We start from the raw sequence: 19,370 nt of genomic DNA on the forward strand, positions 1-19,370 counted from the left end.
AACGGGGCTCTGAGGGAACGCCCAGCTCCACTGGCCACGCCCCCGTTACCAATTAGGGCGTTCCGCTCGCAGTAGCCCCGCCTCCCGGCAATTCCGCGCCCAGTCGTGGGCGGAGATTCACCGCATCATTCGAGTTAATCGTTCCGCGGAGTCGGATCGTTGGTTTTCCGATGGCTAACTGTTTTAAGGTGAAATTGTGGACCGATAAATTTTGAGATTCGCCTCGTCGTCTCCGCAAAGTGGTCCCGATGGGCGTGGTTCGCCCCCGACTGGTTCCGGACATGATCCGGAGGGGTTTGATTGACCGAATGACCGAATTACCTTGCGCTCCCTGTAGGAGTACCGCGGCTAATCCAAGGGGGTTCCCCTGAACCTGGTTCTGGGGTTGCTTGTTGGTCTGGCTAGCTGCGCCGACCACCCTGGCGAACGCGGACACGGCGGCGGGGCTGTTCGGGGGTGTGCCCTGCGAGCCGGGGCCTTTGCCGAGGATTTCGAATAGTCACCGATTAGAAGAGTCAGCGAAGGGGAACGTGTCCATAGAACGGGGCTCCCAAACGCAACAGAGAGTCCACAGAGAACACCCTCACTGACGAACTAGACCGAGTCGTAAGTTGGGCCCATTTCGAGATTAATGCTGCCGTTTGTTAACGAGACGCAAACGAGGGACGATCGTGTTAGAGCTTGTTAGAACGTCTTCGACACGCTGTGCTACCGGTTTGAAACGGTTCTGAACAACAATCAATGTCCTCAAACAGCCTTTCCAACTGTCAACTGTAATCTAAAAGAAGGACTCTGCCAGTTTGTCCTCAGAACCGTTTCAAACCCTGGTTAGAGCCTTCCTCAGGGTGTTTTAGACGACTCACTCTAGACCCCGTGTCCTGATCAGGTCTATCCTGGTTAGTTCCATCGTTAGAAGACAACACTGAATACTGTCGGGAACTGATTGGAAGATGCAGATCCAACCGGGATTCAACGGTTAGGCTCGAAGGGAGTTAGAAGGACGAAGACAAATTCCTGAAGCTCGACTCGTGTGACACACTCGGACAGATCATGCGGTGGAGACAGCCTGTAGCATGATCGTCGAACTGTGTCCTGATCGGTAAGCTTAGGAGGGTACCTCGATCCAGAACCTCGGGCTGTCGATCGACGAACGGCATCACGGATCGAAAGCTTCACAGACCACTGTCCATCCTCTTTCCACCGGGACTCGCGGCTCCGGACATTGGTCTCTTTTAACCAAACGTTCTCACTTCGCAAGCATCGGAACAACACTGTTTTAGTTCAACCTGGATATATAATTAACCTTTCGTACAAATTAGCTTTCACCGGGTTTCCTCTACGAGGTAGTTTCAGAGAAGCAGCGAGTTACTTTCGTTGTAAAGCTCGCCAAGAAGGACTAGAGAAGATCAAGGACGCTTCCAACCACACTGACGCACTCGAATCAGGTTTCGTCGGAGTAACAACGAGACTCGAAGGAGAGAACGAGGTTTGTTCATGAAGATTGGGGATCAACGCGAGTCTTGTACTTTTAATTAAAACCGTCACACTTCCCGAGACGTTCACAATGGAGACACTTGTCGATACACACCGGTGATTAACACGTTCCTCGAGCGTGTTCACACGCGATGAGGAGGACTAGTGTTCTCGTTGAGCCGATCTGTCGGAGTGGCACACGAGCCGAGCTGTAAACTTGAGTCGCGCGCGCGTGCGAGAGCATTCGCTCTCTGTCCGCCTCGAGGACAGAAGCGGAAACGGTACGCTCGCGCGTTGGCCGACCTCTCTCCTACGTCGAACGAGAATAGTCGTCCGCGATAGATTCTCACTGTGCCCGCCGACATAGACACGATTACGCTACGGAAATAGATCGCTATTCGCTGGCATCGCGATCCTGATGCACCGCGCGCGCGCGACGGTTCGATCGAAATCCGTGAGGAAATTCAACTCGAGAGGAAATCAACCCTCAACTACCATGACGAATCATTGGAAATCCCATCGCATTAAACGTTGGATCTGGCGTTCGAGTTGGTTTAATGTAGGTATCAACCTGCTGTGACCCTCGGTTGATTAATACGCCTCGAACATTGTTGAGGAGCGTGTCATTGATCAGACGAGGATTTGAGTAGGTCCAGAAATGTGTCACAGATCGTGATGATGTAGAAGAAGAAGAATATTTCAAGATTATTCTGCAAGTAGCTTAGGAGAGTTTGGAAATCATTTGTTCTAGACCCACCAAGCTCTAAGACTAGGCAATCTACTTCAAGCTTCTTCCCGCGCCTTGAACATTGTTGAGGAAGGTGTCATTGATCAGATGACGATTTGAGTAGGTCCAGAAATGTGTCACGCAATTACCATGATCTTGAAGAAGAAGAAGCTTAGGGGGAGTTTGGAGATCATTGGTTCTAGACCTAGAAAGCTCAAAGACTAGCCTATCTATTTCAAAGTTATGCGGATGGTGTCCTCTTATCTGGAGAACTTGAAACTCGAAAGAACGCTTCAGCATTGAAGCAAAATCATGAAAAATTTTCTGTAAACTTCGCACGCTTCGGATTACCATGATATCAGCAGTTGAGGGTTGACGTGCTGTCGCATCGATCGAGCTAATTCGCCTAAGACGATTAGGCGCGACACTGGGGCCAGAGGATGGCGAGAATGAGAACCCCGAGAGCTGGACTCCGTCTCGTTTTTCTAGAGCGAAGTTCCGCGAAGTTAGGCGAGCAGTCCGGAATATTAACGAAGATATTCTTGGCCGGGATACGCGACCGACGGAACTTTTGGTTAATTTTCGTCGGTGCCGAGGTAATCGGTGCCAAGCACACGCGGAAAGACTATAATCGGATGAACCTAATGAATTCGCAACGTTAGGACGGTCAGCTGACCGGCTTTCCATTCACCGGACGGAGGCCGTGAGCTGGGTTACAAACATAAATCGTCGAGTGATTCATGGCCGCGGGCGCGCGCGCTGCCGTGTTTAAACTGGCGGGAGCAAGATAAACAATGTTTCGCGTTACCCGATCGTTCTTCCGCTTTTTCGCGCGTTGGCGGGGTCATTGGGAGCCCTGAGGCTACGCCCACTCGGGGGTAAAGGCAAATATAGGAGGCAATCGTCAGCGGAAGTTCGATTTTTGGGAATTAAGATGAAATGCGAGTTGGCTGTGGGCTGGAGACTGCTCTCTGGGCCACTGCTCAGGTCCCGAAGCAATTAGACCACGCCCACTCGGGGCCAAAACAAAAAGTGAGAAAGCAATCGTCATCGGAAGCTCGATTTTTGGGGGATCCAGATGACATTCGAGTTGGCTATGGGCTAGAGACTGCTCTTTGGGCCACTGCTCAGGTCCCGAAGCAATTAGACCACGCCCACTCGGGGCCAAAACAGAAAGGGAGAAAGCAATCGTCATCGGAAGCTCGATTTTTGGGGGATCCAGATGACATTCGAGTTGGCTATGGGCTAGAGACTGCTCTTTGGGCCACTGCTCAGGTCCCGAAGCAATTAGACCACGCCCACTCAGGGCCAAAACAGAAAGGGAGAAAGCAATCGTCATCGGAAGCTCGATTTTTAGGGGATCCAAATGAAATGCGAGCTGTTCGGGTCCCGGAGCATCGAGACCACGCCCACCCGGGGCGAAATACAAAGAGAAAGCAAGCCAAGCAATTTCCTGCATTTCGAATTGAGGGTGGAAGCAATGAAAACACAGGAAGAGAACACCAGCTACGTGGTCTCCCTTTCGAATTAGCGAAGTCGAGAGCTTCCGACTCGAATTTGTTCCGGCGTGTCCCAGGGGCGATCCAGATCGCTCACAGTGGCAGAAAGCAGAGATCCCCGGAGCTGAGATCCACGGGGGTGTTTAAACGGACAGCTCTCGTGATTCTCACTCCTCGATCATCGTTTTGCCGAGCCGAGACTCGGCTCGCGGCGGAATTCGAAGCGCAAAGACGCTCACCGTAATTATCGGGCTGCTTCGAGGAGCCGGGCAGACTGGCGGTGGCCGACATTCCGAGGACTATGACCACGGCTATCCCTCCGAGTCGCGGTGTGTTATCACTACCGGGGCCGCTCACTCGTTTTCCCCTCGCCGACGGGAATGAAAGCAAAAGGAAGTCGGACGGGAAGAGGGTATAGAAAACCTGGTTGAAGAAAGGACTTCCGCGTCGCTCCGCCGAGAGCAATGGGTTCCGCCCCCTTTTGCTTCAACCCCGTCGCGCGTCGGTCGAAAGGGAAAGAAACGGAGAAAGAAAAATCGAAGATCGAGCGAGAGTCGAGCGATGTCTGGCCGCTCGTCGCGAACTGCTGCCAATCTATTTCCAAAGCGGTGCCAAGCGGCTCAGGTATTTCCGTTGACAGCGAACGGAGTCCACAAGCGCCGCCATCGAGAGATCAGGCTGCCAACTTTGCTCACCTGATCGTCGCTACGTCTACCTACCGATGATCTCGTCGTCTATTCGCATAAACGCGGCACAACGCGGAGATACGTCATCATCGTGACATAAATAGCTAGGTGATAGTGTGTTTTTCTTCTCCGATCGATTTTTACCGGGGATTCTGGATCGGATCCACAGGTGCACGGTCGCTCGCAGACCGAGATTCGGGAGAAACGCTCGGCGCACTTTCGCGACCGTCGCACGACATTCTGTTAGGCGCGCGGATCGAGAGGAGACTGGAGAGAGACGGTTAATCCTAGGTACGAGTTAGCGGAAGCTGAAACAGACAGGGTGCAAAAGCTCGGCTCGAAGCTCGTCACTGAGCCCCCCTCGACAATCGACTTCTCCCATTTCCGGTCTCGAGAAACAAATAGACCAATGGCAACCACGCGTTTGGTACCTCTAACCTCTTTGATCTCTTCGGGGACGATTTTATATATTATATCTTTGTATACGCGTAATATATGTATTTTGTATTATATTAATACATATTATATTATAGTAATATGTATTTTTATATACATATAATTGTACTGCGGATTTTATACATTTATGACGAAAATGGACACGTACAATTTAAAGCAGTGGACGAATTAAAAAGATTTAAGGCCATCAGTGTATTAATTTCAGCTCGATAGGATAATTAAAAGAAGAATACAATTTTCATTTGGCTTCTGTGTCCTGCAATCAATGCAAACAATTTTTAATTTGGAGAAAGATCCGCAGCCTACATAATGTATATTATTATAGTAATACATATTATATTATGTGAATATATTATATATTTTTATATACAGGGTGAATCACGAATCGTGATCAGCAGAGACTACTCTGTTTATTAGCTGTTCGATCGAAAATGTTTTTATCACATATACATGGTTTCAAAAGAACTTCCACGTGATTATAGCAAAGTTTTTGTAAAAACTAATTAGAAAAGCAATTTTTTGCAATATTTTCTGCAATTTTTTTAATGCTATGGTACGTTTCCGAATTCGCCTTGAAATTCTCTAACAAATAGGCGTAAGAAAGTGATAGGTGTACTTGCAAAAAATTGAAGGTAACCTTGAAAAATCATTAAAAAAAAAACAGTTGACGAAAAATTTGCTATAATCGCGTGAATAGCTCTCTTGAAACCATGCTATACCTGATAAAAACATTTTCGATCGGACTGCTAATAACAGAGAAATCTTTTCTGATCACGATTCGTGATTCACCCTGTATAATATTAACATATCACATATTATATATTACTATATATTTTTATTATAATATACATCACTTTATATTAATATATATTTTTATATATTTTTATATATAAAATATATATCACTTTATATTAATATATACTTCTACATATATAATGATATTAATTATTATAATTAGACTGCGGATCTTTATGTAAAATAAAAAATGTTGGCATTGATTGAAAGACACAGGATCCAAATAACAATTTGATTCTTCTTTTAATTATCTTGTTAAAGTGAAACTAATATAAACTCGTGGCCTTAAATCTTTTTAATACCTCCACTGTTTTAAATTGTACGTACCCATTTTTGTTATAAATGCATAAAATCCGCAGTCTAATCATAATACATCATATTATATAATATTAATATATATATACATATATATTATATTCACCATGATCTTCAATTTCTTCATGATTAAGCCCAGATAAATTAATCGTGCATCTTCGCGAAGAAATTGACAGAGTCCGGATGAATTAAAACAAAAAAATTAATTAAAATCGCGAAAATGGAGGCAGAAGATGGAGGATCAACGCGAAAACCGGAGGACTTCCGGTCACGTGTCGCGCGCAATGGGAGAAGCCTGACCGGAGGACGTTTACACGTGACACATATGTAAGTACGCATATTGTATACATGTATAGAGACGGGGATACAGATATACACAGGTGGTTACAAATGTATCACACATGGAAGAGGAGGCGTGCGAAACGCTCTCGGCGTTTCTACACCTCCGATTTCTGCTAGTTTACCTTCGGGTTCTTTGGCAATGACCGTGCTGCTCCGGTCGACGCCGCCCTTCTTATCCTCTGTACAACATACACACATACACATCACGTATACGGATATGCGACAGTGTTCGTTTTTTTTTAAAATTTGATTCTAGTTTAAGTTCGATTCTTTGCCTCGCGTATGCACGCATTGTTGCGAACACTGAGTGTCCATGGAATCACGACTCTGCCAATTTTTCTATGAAATACTGACTGCCACCTTGGAAATCTAAAAAATGCCAGAAAATTATAGCGATTTGACAAAACTAAATTAGAAAGTTCAGATGTGCATATCTCTTTTAACGAAATTTTTCTGTATGTATACGGGATAAAATTTAACTACCTAGTAAAAACAGAAAATTTGGTGTAATTTTATTTACAGTGGATGTACGAAGTATTCGTACATCTTTTATAAACTAATAACTTTTTTATAAATGTACCAAACGAACAGATTTTTTATTATTAATTAGAAGGTTTACGAAATGATATGCAAACAAGATTTTCCAAAAATTATAATTTACAAGGCTACATGTAAAAATGAAAAAGGCATTATTTAAAACTTTTTTAATTGGATCCTTAATGAAAATGTAAAACATATGTTTTGTATATCTACGTTAGTTATACACATGCTGAAAATTTCATCGAAATCGATTAACATACACACGAGTTACAAGCGGTTGAAATTGGTGAAAATCGTAGCTTTACAAATCCACAGAATCGTACATCTTTCGATGCGTGTCGTTTTTTCCTGCGTCAACCGATTTCGATGAAATTTTGTACATGTGTACAAATAACATAGATCTACAAAATCCTTGTAGAACATAGATCTACAAATGCCTTTTTTTATTTCTGCGTGTAACCTTGTAAATTATAATTTTTGGAAAATCATTTTTCCATATCATTTCGTAAACCTTCTAATTGATTATAAAAAATCAGGTCGTTTGGTACAATTATAAAAAAGATTTTAGTTTTTTGGAGGTGTACTAATATTTCGTACACCCAGTTATATTTGGACACATTCGAACTGGATGACGCATGTTAAATGTCTGTCTTCAAACAAATATTATTTGATAATAGATGTTTCAAGTGGGCAAATAATGATTTCCTTTATACTCGGATGTGGATATGAGCAATCAAGGTGACAATTAGTCTTTCAGCTTCCACAGAAATTGATGGATTTATTTTTCAGCGTCGAAGTGTAATTCTTGGAAGAATTTAACGAGATAATTGCGCAGTGCTCGGAGACGCAACAATCTGTACGTACGCGTTGCTTTCGGCGATCGGAAATCGTTCGATCACTATGATAAGTTAGAGGGAGCTATCGCGTTCGTTCCTCGCGGTCGAATCTTCGCGGTACGTTCGAAGATCGCGCGGAACTTCAATGTAAAATAGCTGGACTCCGGAAGTTTTTGTTAACCCCTTGCTAAAATCTATGGATACAAACCGACGATCGAAATCGAAGATGAAATTGTGATAATAATAGGATATGCACCGTTCCAGCTATCGAGAAAGCGGTATTCTGGTTTTCGACTGAACTTCAGCTTACGGGACAAGAAATTTTAGACTTTTCGAAATATAATCCTGTAGATTTCGATGAGGAAATTCCAAAAATCCAAGTTGTAACGTTAAGAATTCACTTGCTCGAAAGTTATACGTGTTTAAAGTTCCTTGCTTCCCAAGAATTCTTAAAATCCTTGAACTTTAAACTTTAAACACGCATAACTTTCGAACCAGTGCACCCCTAAAATTAAAACTTGGATTTATGGCACTGTCTGATAAAAATTTACAGGATTACATTTTAAAATGTCCAAAATTTGTGGTCCCATCTTCGAAAAATCGATTTTGCTTTAATTTTCTTAAGAATTTATAAGTGTAACGAGTATGTGTACAAATGTATCTTATCTAGATAATGACTTTCTCTTCCGGGAAGACAGAGAGCGACAATTTCGATGGCGAAGCAAGGGGTTAAGAAGCGAGCACCGAAGGGACAATCACAATCGACAGAGTAGACTATCTCCGAAGATAAATTCCCAGTGGATCAACAGTAAATCTCGAGAGTACACCGGTTAACACTGAAGCCGAAACACTGAAAGCACGAGAACATCGACTAATATATATTGTAGGTCCAAGTGAATATATTCCGGTCAATGCGATACTCTCGTCTCGAGATCGCCAACGGAGTTCCAGCTAATCCACAGAGACGACACTCTGGCTGCGTCGACGTTAAACCGTGCTATACTTATTAATCTCTAACGTAAACTTAACACGCCAGAACATATACAGCGGCTCCGAAAACTATCGACCCGCCGAGTTCTCCAAAAATCCTCGACTTTTAAACAATTCCAACTTGATAGAAAAAAAATCGCATTTAATTCTCATAAATCTCTGTACGACAGCTTCAAACGGCTGCGGAAGCATTGCAACATTTTTTCCGGGAAAATATCTCACGCGGATTTGAAGATTGAAGCTTCCCCTTTGCAATGATGCCTTGGAAATTGCAGTACGATTTTTTTAGGTCGTTTTACAGTGGTCTCAAAGGTCGAGAATTTATCACAAGCGAATAATTTGTTGGTTGTTTCTTCTTGTTTATAAAATTGTTCAAAAATCGTACACAAAGGGGATACTTCGATCTTCGAGTCCGTGCACGATTCAGTCACGAAAAAATTTCTTCTTCAAAACCGCTGTACAGAGTGTCCCAAAAATGTACTTCCTCGAGAGGGCTGATTCCTGAGGTGATTTGAAGTAGCTTTTCCCTTTGCGGAAATGTTCTCCGCGGCTTCGTTAACGAGTTATTATCGGAAATGTTCTCCGCGGCTTCGTTGACGAGTTATCAGCGGAAAACACTGAGTGTTTCTAACCGTTTTTCGTAAATAACTCGTGAAAGAAGCCGCGGGGAATATTATCGCAAAGGGAAAAGTTACTAAAAATAACCTGAAGAATCATCTGGACAAGGTACCATTTCTTGAACATCAAGAATTTTTCGAGAATCGGTAATTCGGCGTGCGATACTTGTCGGAGCACTTGTATATACATTTATATCTATGTAGAGAGGTAAGAAAGAAAAATAGAGAGAAAGAGAGAGAGAGAGAGAGAGAGAGAGAGAGAGAGTTAGAGAGGAAGATAGAGAGATATATAGAGAGAGCAAGCATTCTTCGTAGCCCAGTCTCTCGACGTATCTGAAATTAAAGTTCTCAAGTGGTCCGTCGATTTTCTTCTCCGGAGAAGAAGAATTAATACAGGAAAATAAGAGAGAGAGAGAGATAGATAGAGGTAGAAAGACAGAGAAAAAGAGAAAGGGGTTAGTCGGGATATAGATCGTTCGGGAAACAAGAAGAGAAAGATGCCGAACAAGTTAAACAATAAAGATTGGAGTTAGGGTGGTGGGATGGCTCGGGTTCCGGTTGTCGCGGGATCGATACCGTTCGCGGAAAGTCGAAGCGATTGTCGAAACGCGAATTAATGATAATATCGAGTGTATCCGTTGCGCTTTCTCGCCGAGATTCATCTCGCGGACTCGTTTCCTCGGTGAAAGGGAGGTTTCGCGGATCCTCCGGCTGCGACTTCCCTCTTGCAATTATTCCGGCTTGTTTTGCGCAACAAAGGCGATATTATTGCTGGACGACGGTATCGATCGGCGAGTTCCCGCAGAGCCGAGGCTCGATAATCACTCTGATATCACCGGATCCCAATTAAAAAAGGGGGAAACGGGGACGCGGGGACGGAGAAAGAAAGAAAGAAAGAAAGAAAGGGATGAAAGGGGTAACAGGCCAAGGCACCGAGTGCTGGAGGGTGCAGTTTCAACGGTGGACACGTTCGATCGGGCATTTTGCCAGCGTCTTCGGTAGCTGCATCCAAGTTTCCCGGACAAATTAGGACTGTGGGGGATGGATCTCGGGTTTATGGACTCCTTCGGTGACGTCGAGGGACGCGCGTGCAATTTCAATCGCAGATCGCCGGACCGATTTCTCACACTATCGGTTGTTCCATCGAATTCATCGACTTTCTTTGCAGGTGGCTCATCCAGTTCAGAGATCTCATCAGAAAGCATTATGCGAGTCCATCAAGCTTTGGAAAACTTTATACGAGTCCATCAAGCCTGAGGGGCCCTAATACCAAGCTTTGGAAAGCTTTACGTGAGTCCACCAAGCTTTGGAAAGCTTTACGTGAGTCCACCAAGCTTTGGAAAGCTTTACGTGAGTCCACCAAGCTTTGGAAAGCATTATGCGAGTCCATCAAGCTTTGGAAAACTTTATATGAGTCCATCAAGCCTGAGGGGCACTAATACCAAGCTTTGGAAAGCGTTACGTGAGTCCACCAAGCCTGAGAGGTCCTAATACTAAGCTTTGGAAAGCTTTACGTGAGTCCACCAAGCTTTGGAAAGCATTATGTGGGTCCATCAAGCTTTGGAAAACTTTATATGAGTCCATCAAGCTTGAGGGGCCCTAATACGAAGCTTTGGAGAACTTTGTATGAGTCCATCAAGCCTGAGGGGCCCTAATATGAAGCTTTGGAAAGCTTTACATGAGTCCACCAAGCTTGAGGGGTCCTAATACTAAGCTGTGGAAAGCTTTACATGAGTCCACCAAGCTTTGGAAAGCATTATGTGGGTCCATCAAGCTTTGGAAAGCTTTATGTGAGTCCACCAAGCCTGAGGGGTCCTAATACCAAGCTTTGGAAAGCTTTATATGAGTCCATCAAGTCTGAGGGGCCCTAATATGAAGCTTTGGAAAGCTTTACGTGAGTCCATCAAGCCTGAAGGGTCCTAATACCAAGCTTTGGAAAGCTTTACATGAGTCCATCAAGCCTGAGGGGTCCTAATACCAAGCTTTGGAAAGCTTTACGTGATTCCACCAAGCTTTGGAAAGCATTATGTGGGTCCATCAAGCTTTGGAAAACTTTATATGAGTTCATCAAGCTTGAGGGGCCCTAATACGAAGCTTTGGAGAACTTTATATGAGTCCATCAAGCCTGAGGGGCTCTAATATGAAGCTTTGGAAAGCTTTACGTGAGTCCACCAAGCTTGAGGGGTCCTAATACCAAGCTTTGGAAAGCTTTACGTGATTCCACCAAGCTTTGGAAAGCATTATGTGGGTCCACCAAGCTTTAGAAAGCCTTATGTGGGTCCATAAGGCTTTGGAAACCTTTATGTGGGACCACCAAGCTTCAGAGGTCCTGGCTATAGGTCTACCAAACTTTTGAGACCTTCGAGGTCTAGGAAGACTAGGAACACCGTGATTCTTTAAAGTTCCGGAAATGGAGAAAGTGTGAGAAAAACCTGTGACGAAGCCGATAGCGTGAATAATGGTCCCGCGACATAGTTCGCCTCTTTCATCGTAATCCGGGGGACTCGTCAATGCACCAGCATGCACAAGCGATGGTACCGCTGCAGCATGCGACTCTAGGCTGCAAGCAGGACATTTTCAAGGGTTCTAGCTGCTGCAGGCTTTCCAGATACAGACAGAGACAGAGATAGAGAAATAGACAGTCGCGGAGAAAGAGAGTGAGATATAGTAGAGTGAAATGAAGAAATGGAGAGCCAAGAAATGGAGGGTGGTGTTCATAAATCCATAACACCGGTGTGACGGTAGATCGTGTCGACGTGGTTCGTGCCGGTGAAAGAGAGACTCTTACGATCGTGTGTGTGTGTCTCTCTCTCTCTTGTGCGGGTGTATGCGTGTATGTGCGCGAGTGTACAGACCTGAGGAATTGACAAGAGGATGGTGGATTCGTTCCCGTGTGGGCTAGACAGCGTTGTCGATGCACGAATGGTAACGGGAACAGACAAAGACAGAGATAAAGAAAGCGAGAAAGGGAGAGAGAATGTGCGAGAGAAAGAGAGAGAGAGAGACGTACAAGGAGGGAAACTTTTGGCTAACATTTCATTTCAAGGCACGAGCAGCGTGCTGGGTAGACGTATCTTCTGTGACAAGTGTCTGGTGCACTGTGGACCACCGTGTTTCGAGTTTCCGAAAAGACAGTCAATGGAACATAAAGAAGCGAGAGAGAAAGGTTCGAAGAAAAATCATGGAGAATGAAAGAACAGCTTTCTGCTCGCCGATGACGATGATCGCTTGTAAGCTAATCTAAACACGCTTCTAGCTCGCTAGTCGCTACCGATAACGATGAGAACGCGAGTCTGAGAAGCGCGTGGGAAGGTGCGGAGATCCTTTTGTTCAAAGATTTGCTAGACCCGGATAAAAAACCGGAGAAAATTGTTAGAGACTGTGTAATCGAGCTTTCTTCAGGACACAAGGATCTCCGAACGATGAAAAAGCTCCCTGTCACCTGCCAACCGGGTGTACTTATGGTAAAGAGTATTAACAGTAGATCTTACGGAACGCTAACAGTGATATTGTATGATTCTAGGTTACTTTACCACAGGCCTGGGCAACTTGCTGCTCGCGAGTCCTATCCCCACTCCTCGGTCCTCCCCACCAAACTCCTTGGAGGGTGGGGAGATTAGAAGGCCGCATCGTCGCAGTCACGCGGGGCAAAGCACGGTGAGTGGGGGAACCGATACAGTGGCAATGTGGGGACCTATACACTGGGAGTGGGAGATGATAGTGGAGGGACACAGTACATTGGTATACTAACAGTGGGGGGGACCGACATACTGGGATAGGGTGATAGTAGAGGCACCGGTACATTTTTTTGGTAGTGGCGGAACTGGTACACTAGTAGTGTGAAAACTGGTCTATTTATATTGGGAGAACTGGTATTCTGGCAGTGGGGGAGAGATATCGGTACACTGAGAGTGGGGGAAATGCTGTACTATTTACCAGTGGGGGAACCGATACACTGGGAGTGGGGGATAGCGGAGGGGACCGGACACTGGTAGTGAAGGAACTGGTACATTAATATTGGGAGAATTGGTATTCTGACAGTGGGGGGATATCGGTACACTGGTAGTGGGGGAAATGCTATACTATTTATCAGTGGGGGGACTGATACACTGGGAGTGGGGGATAGTGGAGGGGACTGCACACTGGTAGGGGGGGAACTGGCACATTAATATTGGGAGAACTGGTATTCTGGCAGTGGGGAGAGAGATATCGGTACACTGGCAGTGGGGGAAATGTTATACTATTTATCAGTGGGGGACCGATACACTGGGTGGTGGGGGATAGTGGAGGGGACCGCACACTGTAGTACTGGAGGAACTGGTACATTAATATTGGAAGAACTGGTATTCTGGCAGTGGGGGGAGAGATATCGGTACACTGGCAGTGGGGGAAATGCTATACTATTTATCAGTGGGGGGACCGATACACTGGGAGTGGGGGATAGTGGAGGGAACTGGTACATTAATATTGGGAGAACTGGTATTCTGGCAGTGGGGGAACTAGTATAGTAATAGTGGTAGAACTGGTATACTGGCAGTAGAGGGATTTGGTACACTGGTAGAGGGGATACCGGTACGCTGGCAGTGGGGGAACCTCTACACCGGTAGTGGGAGTCACAAGGCGACAGCGGGGAGGAAGTTGCCCGGGCCTGCTTCACCACATTAACCTTCTTCGAAACATAACAGCACAATGAATTTGTCCGGACTGTAGGATCTCCAGGCAAAATAAACGTTTTCTAAACAATTTGGTAGTTCTAGTGTCAAACGCAAGCAGACAGCGAAAGCAGCGAATCAGCTCGCCCCAGCCCGGTTAGCAGACTAGAAACTAAGCGAGAAGAGAAAGGGAGAAACGTCAGCGACGATCGCTCTGAAAGAAAGAAGCGAAAGCTGTGCGCTAGATCGATCGATCTATCCATCGCGCGCGATCTTTCCTCGACCAAAGCACATCTATTCGCAGTTCGCCGCGTGAACTTTGCTAAGTTCCTTGGATAATCTGTACAGATACCCTACCGAGAAACAAGTTGTACCTTCGAAGTTCCATCGATCGTCTCGATCTCGAGTCTCGCGGTCACTCTCTGCGATTACTGTACCGCGTATCATTCATGCAGATTCAGATGTTTATCAGAGAATTTTAGCACGGAGAAAAACTGTTCTTTCTCCGATGCTTCCAGTTTCGTTTTCCATCTAGTCAGTTCTCCGGTGGAAACGCACGAGATCCACGGTATAGTAATCGCTCACCTGCGGTTCGTTGAACGTCATCAACCACTTCAGGGTTCTTCAGCGTTCTTCGAAACGATTCAAAACAGAATTACGCGTGAATCACGGCAAAAACTTCTTCAACGACTGGTTCTCTGGTTCCCCGAAGAAGTTCAGAGAATCCGATGACCCTGCAGCGCTTTCTGATGAAGAGAAGATTCTTATCCGACGAATGTCGCGAATTCTCCGGTGAAAACTTCGTGCCACGATTATCGAACGAAGGTGCAGATAGAACTATATTTATGTAGAGAGAGAGAGAGAGACGGTGGTGGTCGCCGCGATTCTGGCCCTCGAATTGGCTAACGACGATTCTACCGCGTGTCTGACCAATTCGAGCTCGTACTACTTGCTCCCACGTTTCGCCCAAGTGGAGACTCCTCCGCTCTTACGCCTTCTACGGCTGCTAACTTGTTTGCGAGTTAATAATAATCGCAACGACGAAAACCGCGCGATCCTAATCGCTCTCGATCCTAAGTGCCGGAGAGGGAGAGGTCGGGGTGGAAGAATGATTGTGTGAGACCTCATTGTTCAGGTCTGTGAAATATCAGATCGGCCGGAAAGTCTGTCGATGTTTATTTCACTGCGGGACCAGGAAATACCAGGTCACTTTTAAAAGGACCATCACTTTTTTAATATCAGATCATACGGCTCGAATTTGTTTCAACAGTTGGAACAATTAATTGACTGCGTGGATACGAAATTTTGAAAAAATTTCGATTGGTCGGGATTACAAGGGAAATTATTAGACTGCGGATCTTATAAAATAAAAATGTTTTCCGTTGATTGTGGGACGCAGGAATAACGTAAAAATTGATTTCATCCCTTAACCGACTTTGTCATATTAAAAACAAGAATTTAACATTCTTGCATTCTTTAAATCTTTTACCGTTTTATATTTCACCTGACTTCTTCATAAATGCATGAACATCCGCAGTCTAGAAATGACTAAAGGTGTTGTTCACAACTTTTTCATACGAGTCAATGTTGAAAATTTAAAAAATACGTTTTGTAGATGTGATGAAAAACTACAGGCATTGAAAGATGCAAAAATTCTTAGATTTATTACAGATCTGGTTCGTGTTCGTTTTAATTTAGCGAAGACTTTCTGGCCAGCCTGCATCGAGTTGGACGCCTAATTTCGACCAGCACCTGGGCCACCGATATTTAATCTACAGTCAGCATAAAAATTATTCCTATATCCTTACGAATAATTTTTTTCAGTGTGGAACAAACGACTTGAATTTTTTTTTTTGAGACGTTAGACGGATTAGTTTACTAGCTGACGTGGAAATAATTTTTTTTATTGCGAAGGAGGAAAAGCAAAGATCACGATTTCGAAATTTTTTATATTTGTGCATATGATGAAAATATAAAACATGTATTTTATATTTCACAAAAACATTCATCGATTTCGATGAAACAAACGGAGTTTCTAAATTTTCATTACAGACACAAATAAAAAATTAAAAAATTGTGACCTTTACTTTTTTCTTTGAAATTGCGACCCCAACAGCAATTTTTACAAAAATTATTGTCGCATGTTACATGGCAAATTAATCTTTCTAATTTCTAAAAAAAATCGAGCTGTTTGGTCTACTTTTAAACAAGTTATTTATTTTTGAAGAGTGTACAAATACTTTTCACACTGACTGTAGTGAAAGAAAAATCCTCGCACAATAAACAATGGCTACTAACAGACTAGATCAAGCTCCGAGCCTGCCTTAACTATCTAAAAATCCTGCCAGCGTTAACAATCGCACTAACTACAATTTGCAAATCTAGATGCTGCTCGAAATTCGACTGGTCTCCGAAATGAATTTCCATTTCTGTTTCGACTCTCCCGAAACTTACTATCTGATAGCGTGCGTTCCTAGAAGACTGCTACGTGTTATGGATTTGTGAGCATCGTTGTTTTGCTGCAAACACGGAAATTTGCTTTTGTTGCTCGTTGGTTGCGCAGCTGTTCTATCGACTTTGTATCATACAGGGGTGTTGCGCGTGTTTTGCGTGTTGTCTGTCTCTGTGTCTGTCGCGAGTGGCGGGGAAACACGTTTCCCATACGGTAGAACAGGCCTGGGCAACTTGCGGCTCGCAGACGACCCCACTCCCCACTCCTGGGTCCTCTCCCCACCAAACTCCACTAAAATGTAGGAGGAGGTGGCAGTCACGTGAGGCAGAACACGGTAGGGGCAGTATGAAATAGTTGATAGTGGGGGCACACTGGTAGTGGGAGTCGTGAAGCAACAGCAGAGTAGCAGTTGCCCAGGCCTGCAGTAGAACCTCGTTTATACGATCCAATCAATGCCAAACTTTGTTCTACCCAATTTACTCATTAGCCTACGAATTTTTATGCGAAAATCAAATTCACCAAACGTGAACATTCAATTCTAAAATAATTAATTTAAATTCATTGTATTTCTCGCAGTTTCGAGCATAAAAATCCGCAGACTGATTATGTTACTTTGCAGAGGCAAATTTTTTAACGCTAACAATCGGAGACCCGACGAAACGACGGATTTCCGATTCTTAATCGTACAGTTGTTGTGATGATACTTTTGTTGTTCTAGTGTAAACAACGTGCCCATTTTGTCTGGTACGGTGCCCATCGCTGGTCCCCGACGAACAATTCGATTCACCGATGGTGATTATCCGTTTAGGCAGAGATAGAGATAGAGAGACAGAGTGAAGAGAGAGAAAGAGTAAGAGGAAAAAGACAGAGAGAGATCGAAAGTACACCATCCAACGACTACAAAGGTCCGCGGGAGTTCTTGTAGCGAAATTCAGTGAGCAAAGCTCTACATTGCAGACTTAGACGGAGACTCTATGGCGATTATGTTCGCGGAGGTTCGTTCGATCGGAAGCTATATTGGTGCTGACTATCGGCTACCGGAAACAGTTCGGTACCTTTGGTCGTAATTTTGTTAAACCTTGGAGAACCGGACTCATAATTAGACTGTGGATTTTATGCATTCATGACAAAAATGGGTCGAAGTTTCGATCCTGTAGGATCAATCGTTCAGGAGTTATGCTTGCTTAAAGTTGAGCATTTTTCAGTGTTTTTGACAGGTAAAGGCGCCGCCATATTGGTTTGACGACCGCGAGCCGCTTACCGAGCAGAACCGCCGCACTATGGGCCAAAACCGACGAAATCTGTGTCAAAATCAAAGAACTTTCGATAGAAATGAGATAGAGCGATGAAATTTTTTTAAATTGAAAGCTGAAACTTTGCAGAATATGGGATAATTATGGAGATTGTGGTACGAACGTTTTTTAACCTTGAGAAAATTCGTGAAACTTGCACAATTTCAAGAAAATTGTGGTTTTTCCAAAACCACGCGCGGAAAAAATTCTTTTTCAATGTGCGACACATCATTTCCCGTAGATTTTGTCACGCTGATTTCAAATCTGGTTTCAAAATTTGTCTACCACCACAGGATTTTGCAAGAAATCGATTTTTGTGAACACAACTTATGAAATCATTTTTTCGTTGAAATGATTTGGTAACCCACTAGTTTGAAGGGATATTGTATTCTCATATATAAAACACATTAAAAATAATCATAACGCAGTATTTGAACGTTTACTTAAAAACAACGTGAAAAAATCTACGGGAAATGATGTGTCGCATGTTAAAAAGAATTTTTTTCCGCTCTTGGTATTGGAGAAACCACAATTTTCTTGAAATTGTGCAAGTTTCACGAATTTTCTCAAGGTTAAAAAACGTTCGTACCACAATCTCCATAATTATCCCATATTCTGCAAAGTTTCAGCTTTCATTTTAAAAAAATTTCATCGCTCTATCTCATTTCTATCGAAAGTTCTATGATTTTGACACAGATTTCGTCGGTTTGGCCCATAGTGCGCTGGTTCATCTAACCAACTCGGTTAGCGGCTCGCGACCGTCACTACAAACCAATATGGCGGCGCCCTTATCTTTCAAAAACACTGCAGATTGCTCAACTTTAAGCAAGCATAACTCCTGAACCATTGATCCTACAGGATCGAAACTTCGATCTGCAGTTCTCCGGGTACAAATCTATTGGATTACATACCAAATACATTATAATTTATAGGACAAAGCCACAAATTTTGAGTCTAGTAAGAAGCAGGCAGATCTATTCACTTGGCTCGTGTTTCCTACTATACAATCGATGCAGACAATTTTTATTTTGCATAAATATCCGCAGTCTAGTCACCGTATGGCCACGTACTTAACTCTGCGAGTTGCACGCGAACAATTAAATTGTTCGGGACACGTGATGTCTCGGAATCCGAACTGTTTCCTCAATACTGAACACCGCGATCGCGAGTGATCGTCGAAACCGCGGGGGAACCGCGATCAGCAAGATATGCCGTGCGGTAATTCGATCAGCGGCCGAAGTGCAGAGGAGGGTCTCTCCGGATAAAAAGGGGAAAAATAGAAAAAGGAAAAACCGTGGTGTCCGCCTGACAGGCCTCACAAAGCGACAGAATTACCGCGTCACAATGGCTGGATGTTTATGTCGGTATCGATTGGTCCTCGTATCACCAGTTCGTTTCATCGCACCTGTCCGCCGTAAAAACGAGCGGACTCGGCGGTTCTCGTATTTTTAGCCGCGCGGACAAACGTTCGTAGGAAAACGCGAAACGCCGTCGAACCTCCGGTCACCAAACGCGAACAACGGGGCTGGTCCTTCGTTTCAAACTTCTCTGGGCTAAACCCCAAACTGCAACGCTTCGCCAAAAACGATTGTAAAGCAAGAAGCAACGTCACACAACTAATCAAAAAGGGATCTAGCAGGATATGGACTACCCAGCGGCCTCCACGACAATTTTTATCGACATCGTGTACAAAACAAT

The 19,370-nt window shown here is 44.3% G+C and overlaps 1 protein-coding gene across 30 annotated transcripts in view; it reads right to left on the bottom strand.

Annotated features, from left to right (window-relative positions):
- Window positions 1-19,370, bottom strand: part of Camkii (Calcium/calmodulin-dependent protein kinase II) — a 194,330-nt gene that overhangs the window by 27,060 nt on the left and 147,900 nt on the right. For 10 of the 30 annotated variants that reach the window (XM_076440402.1, XM_076440395.1, XM_076440393.1 and 7 more), the window contains one exon: window positions 6,416-6,472. The exons of 15 other annotated variants lie outside the window; for them this stretch is intronic. In XM_076440402.1, coding sequence (XP_076296517.1) covers window positions 6,416-6,472 — 57 coding nt within the window. Of the gene's footprint in view, window positions 1-321; window positions 478-6,415; window positions 6,473-19,370 lie in introns of all 30 variants that reach the window. 5 more of the 30 variants (XM_076440385.1, XM_076440377.1, XM_076440381.1 and 2 more) reach the window with 1 other exon arrangement.

This window comes from Lasioglossum baleicum, chromosome 16, assembly GCF_051020765.1.
Source record: "Lasioglossum baleicum chromosome 16, iyLasBale1, whole genome shotgun sequence".
Classification (NCBI taxonomy): domain Eukaryota; kingdom Metazoa; phylum Arthropoda; class Insecta; order Hymenoptera; family Halictidae; genus Lasioglossum; species Lasioglossum baleicum.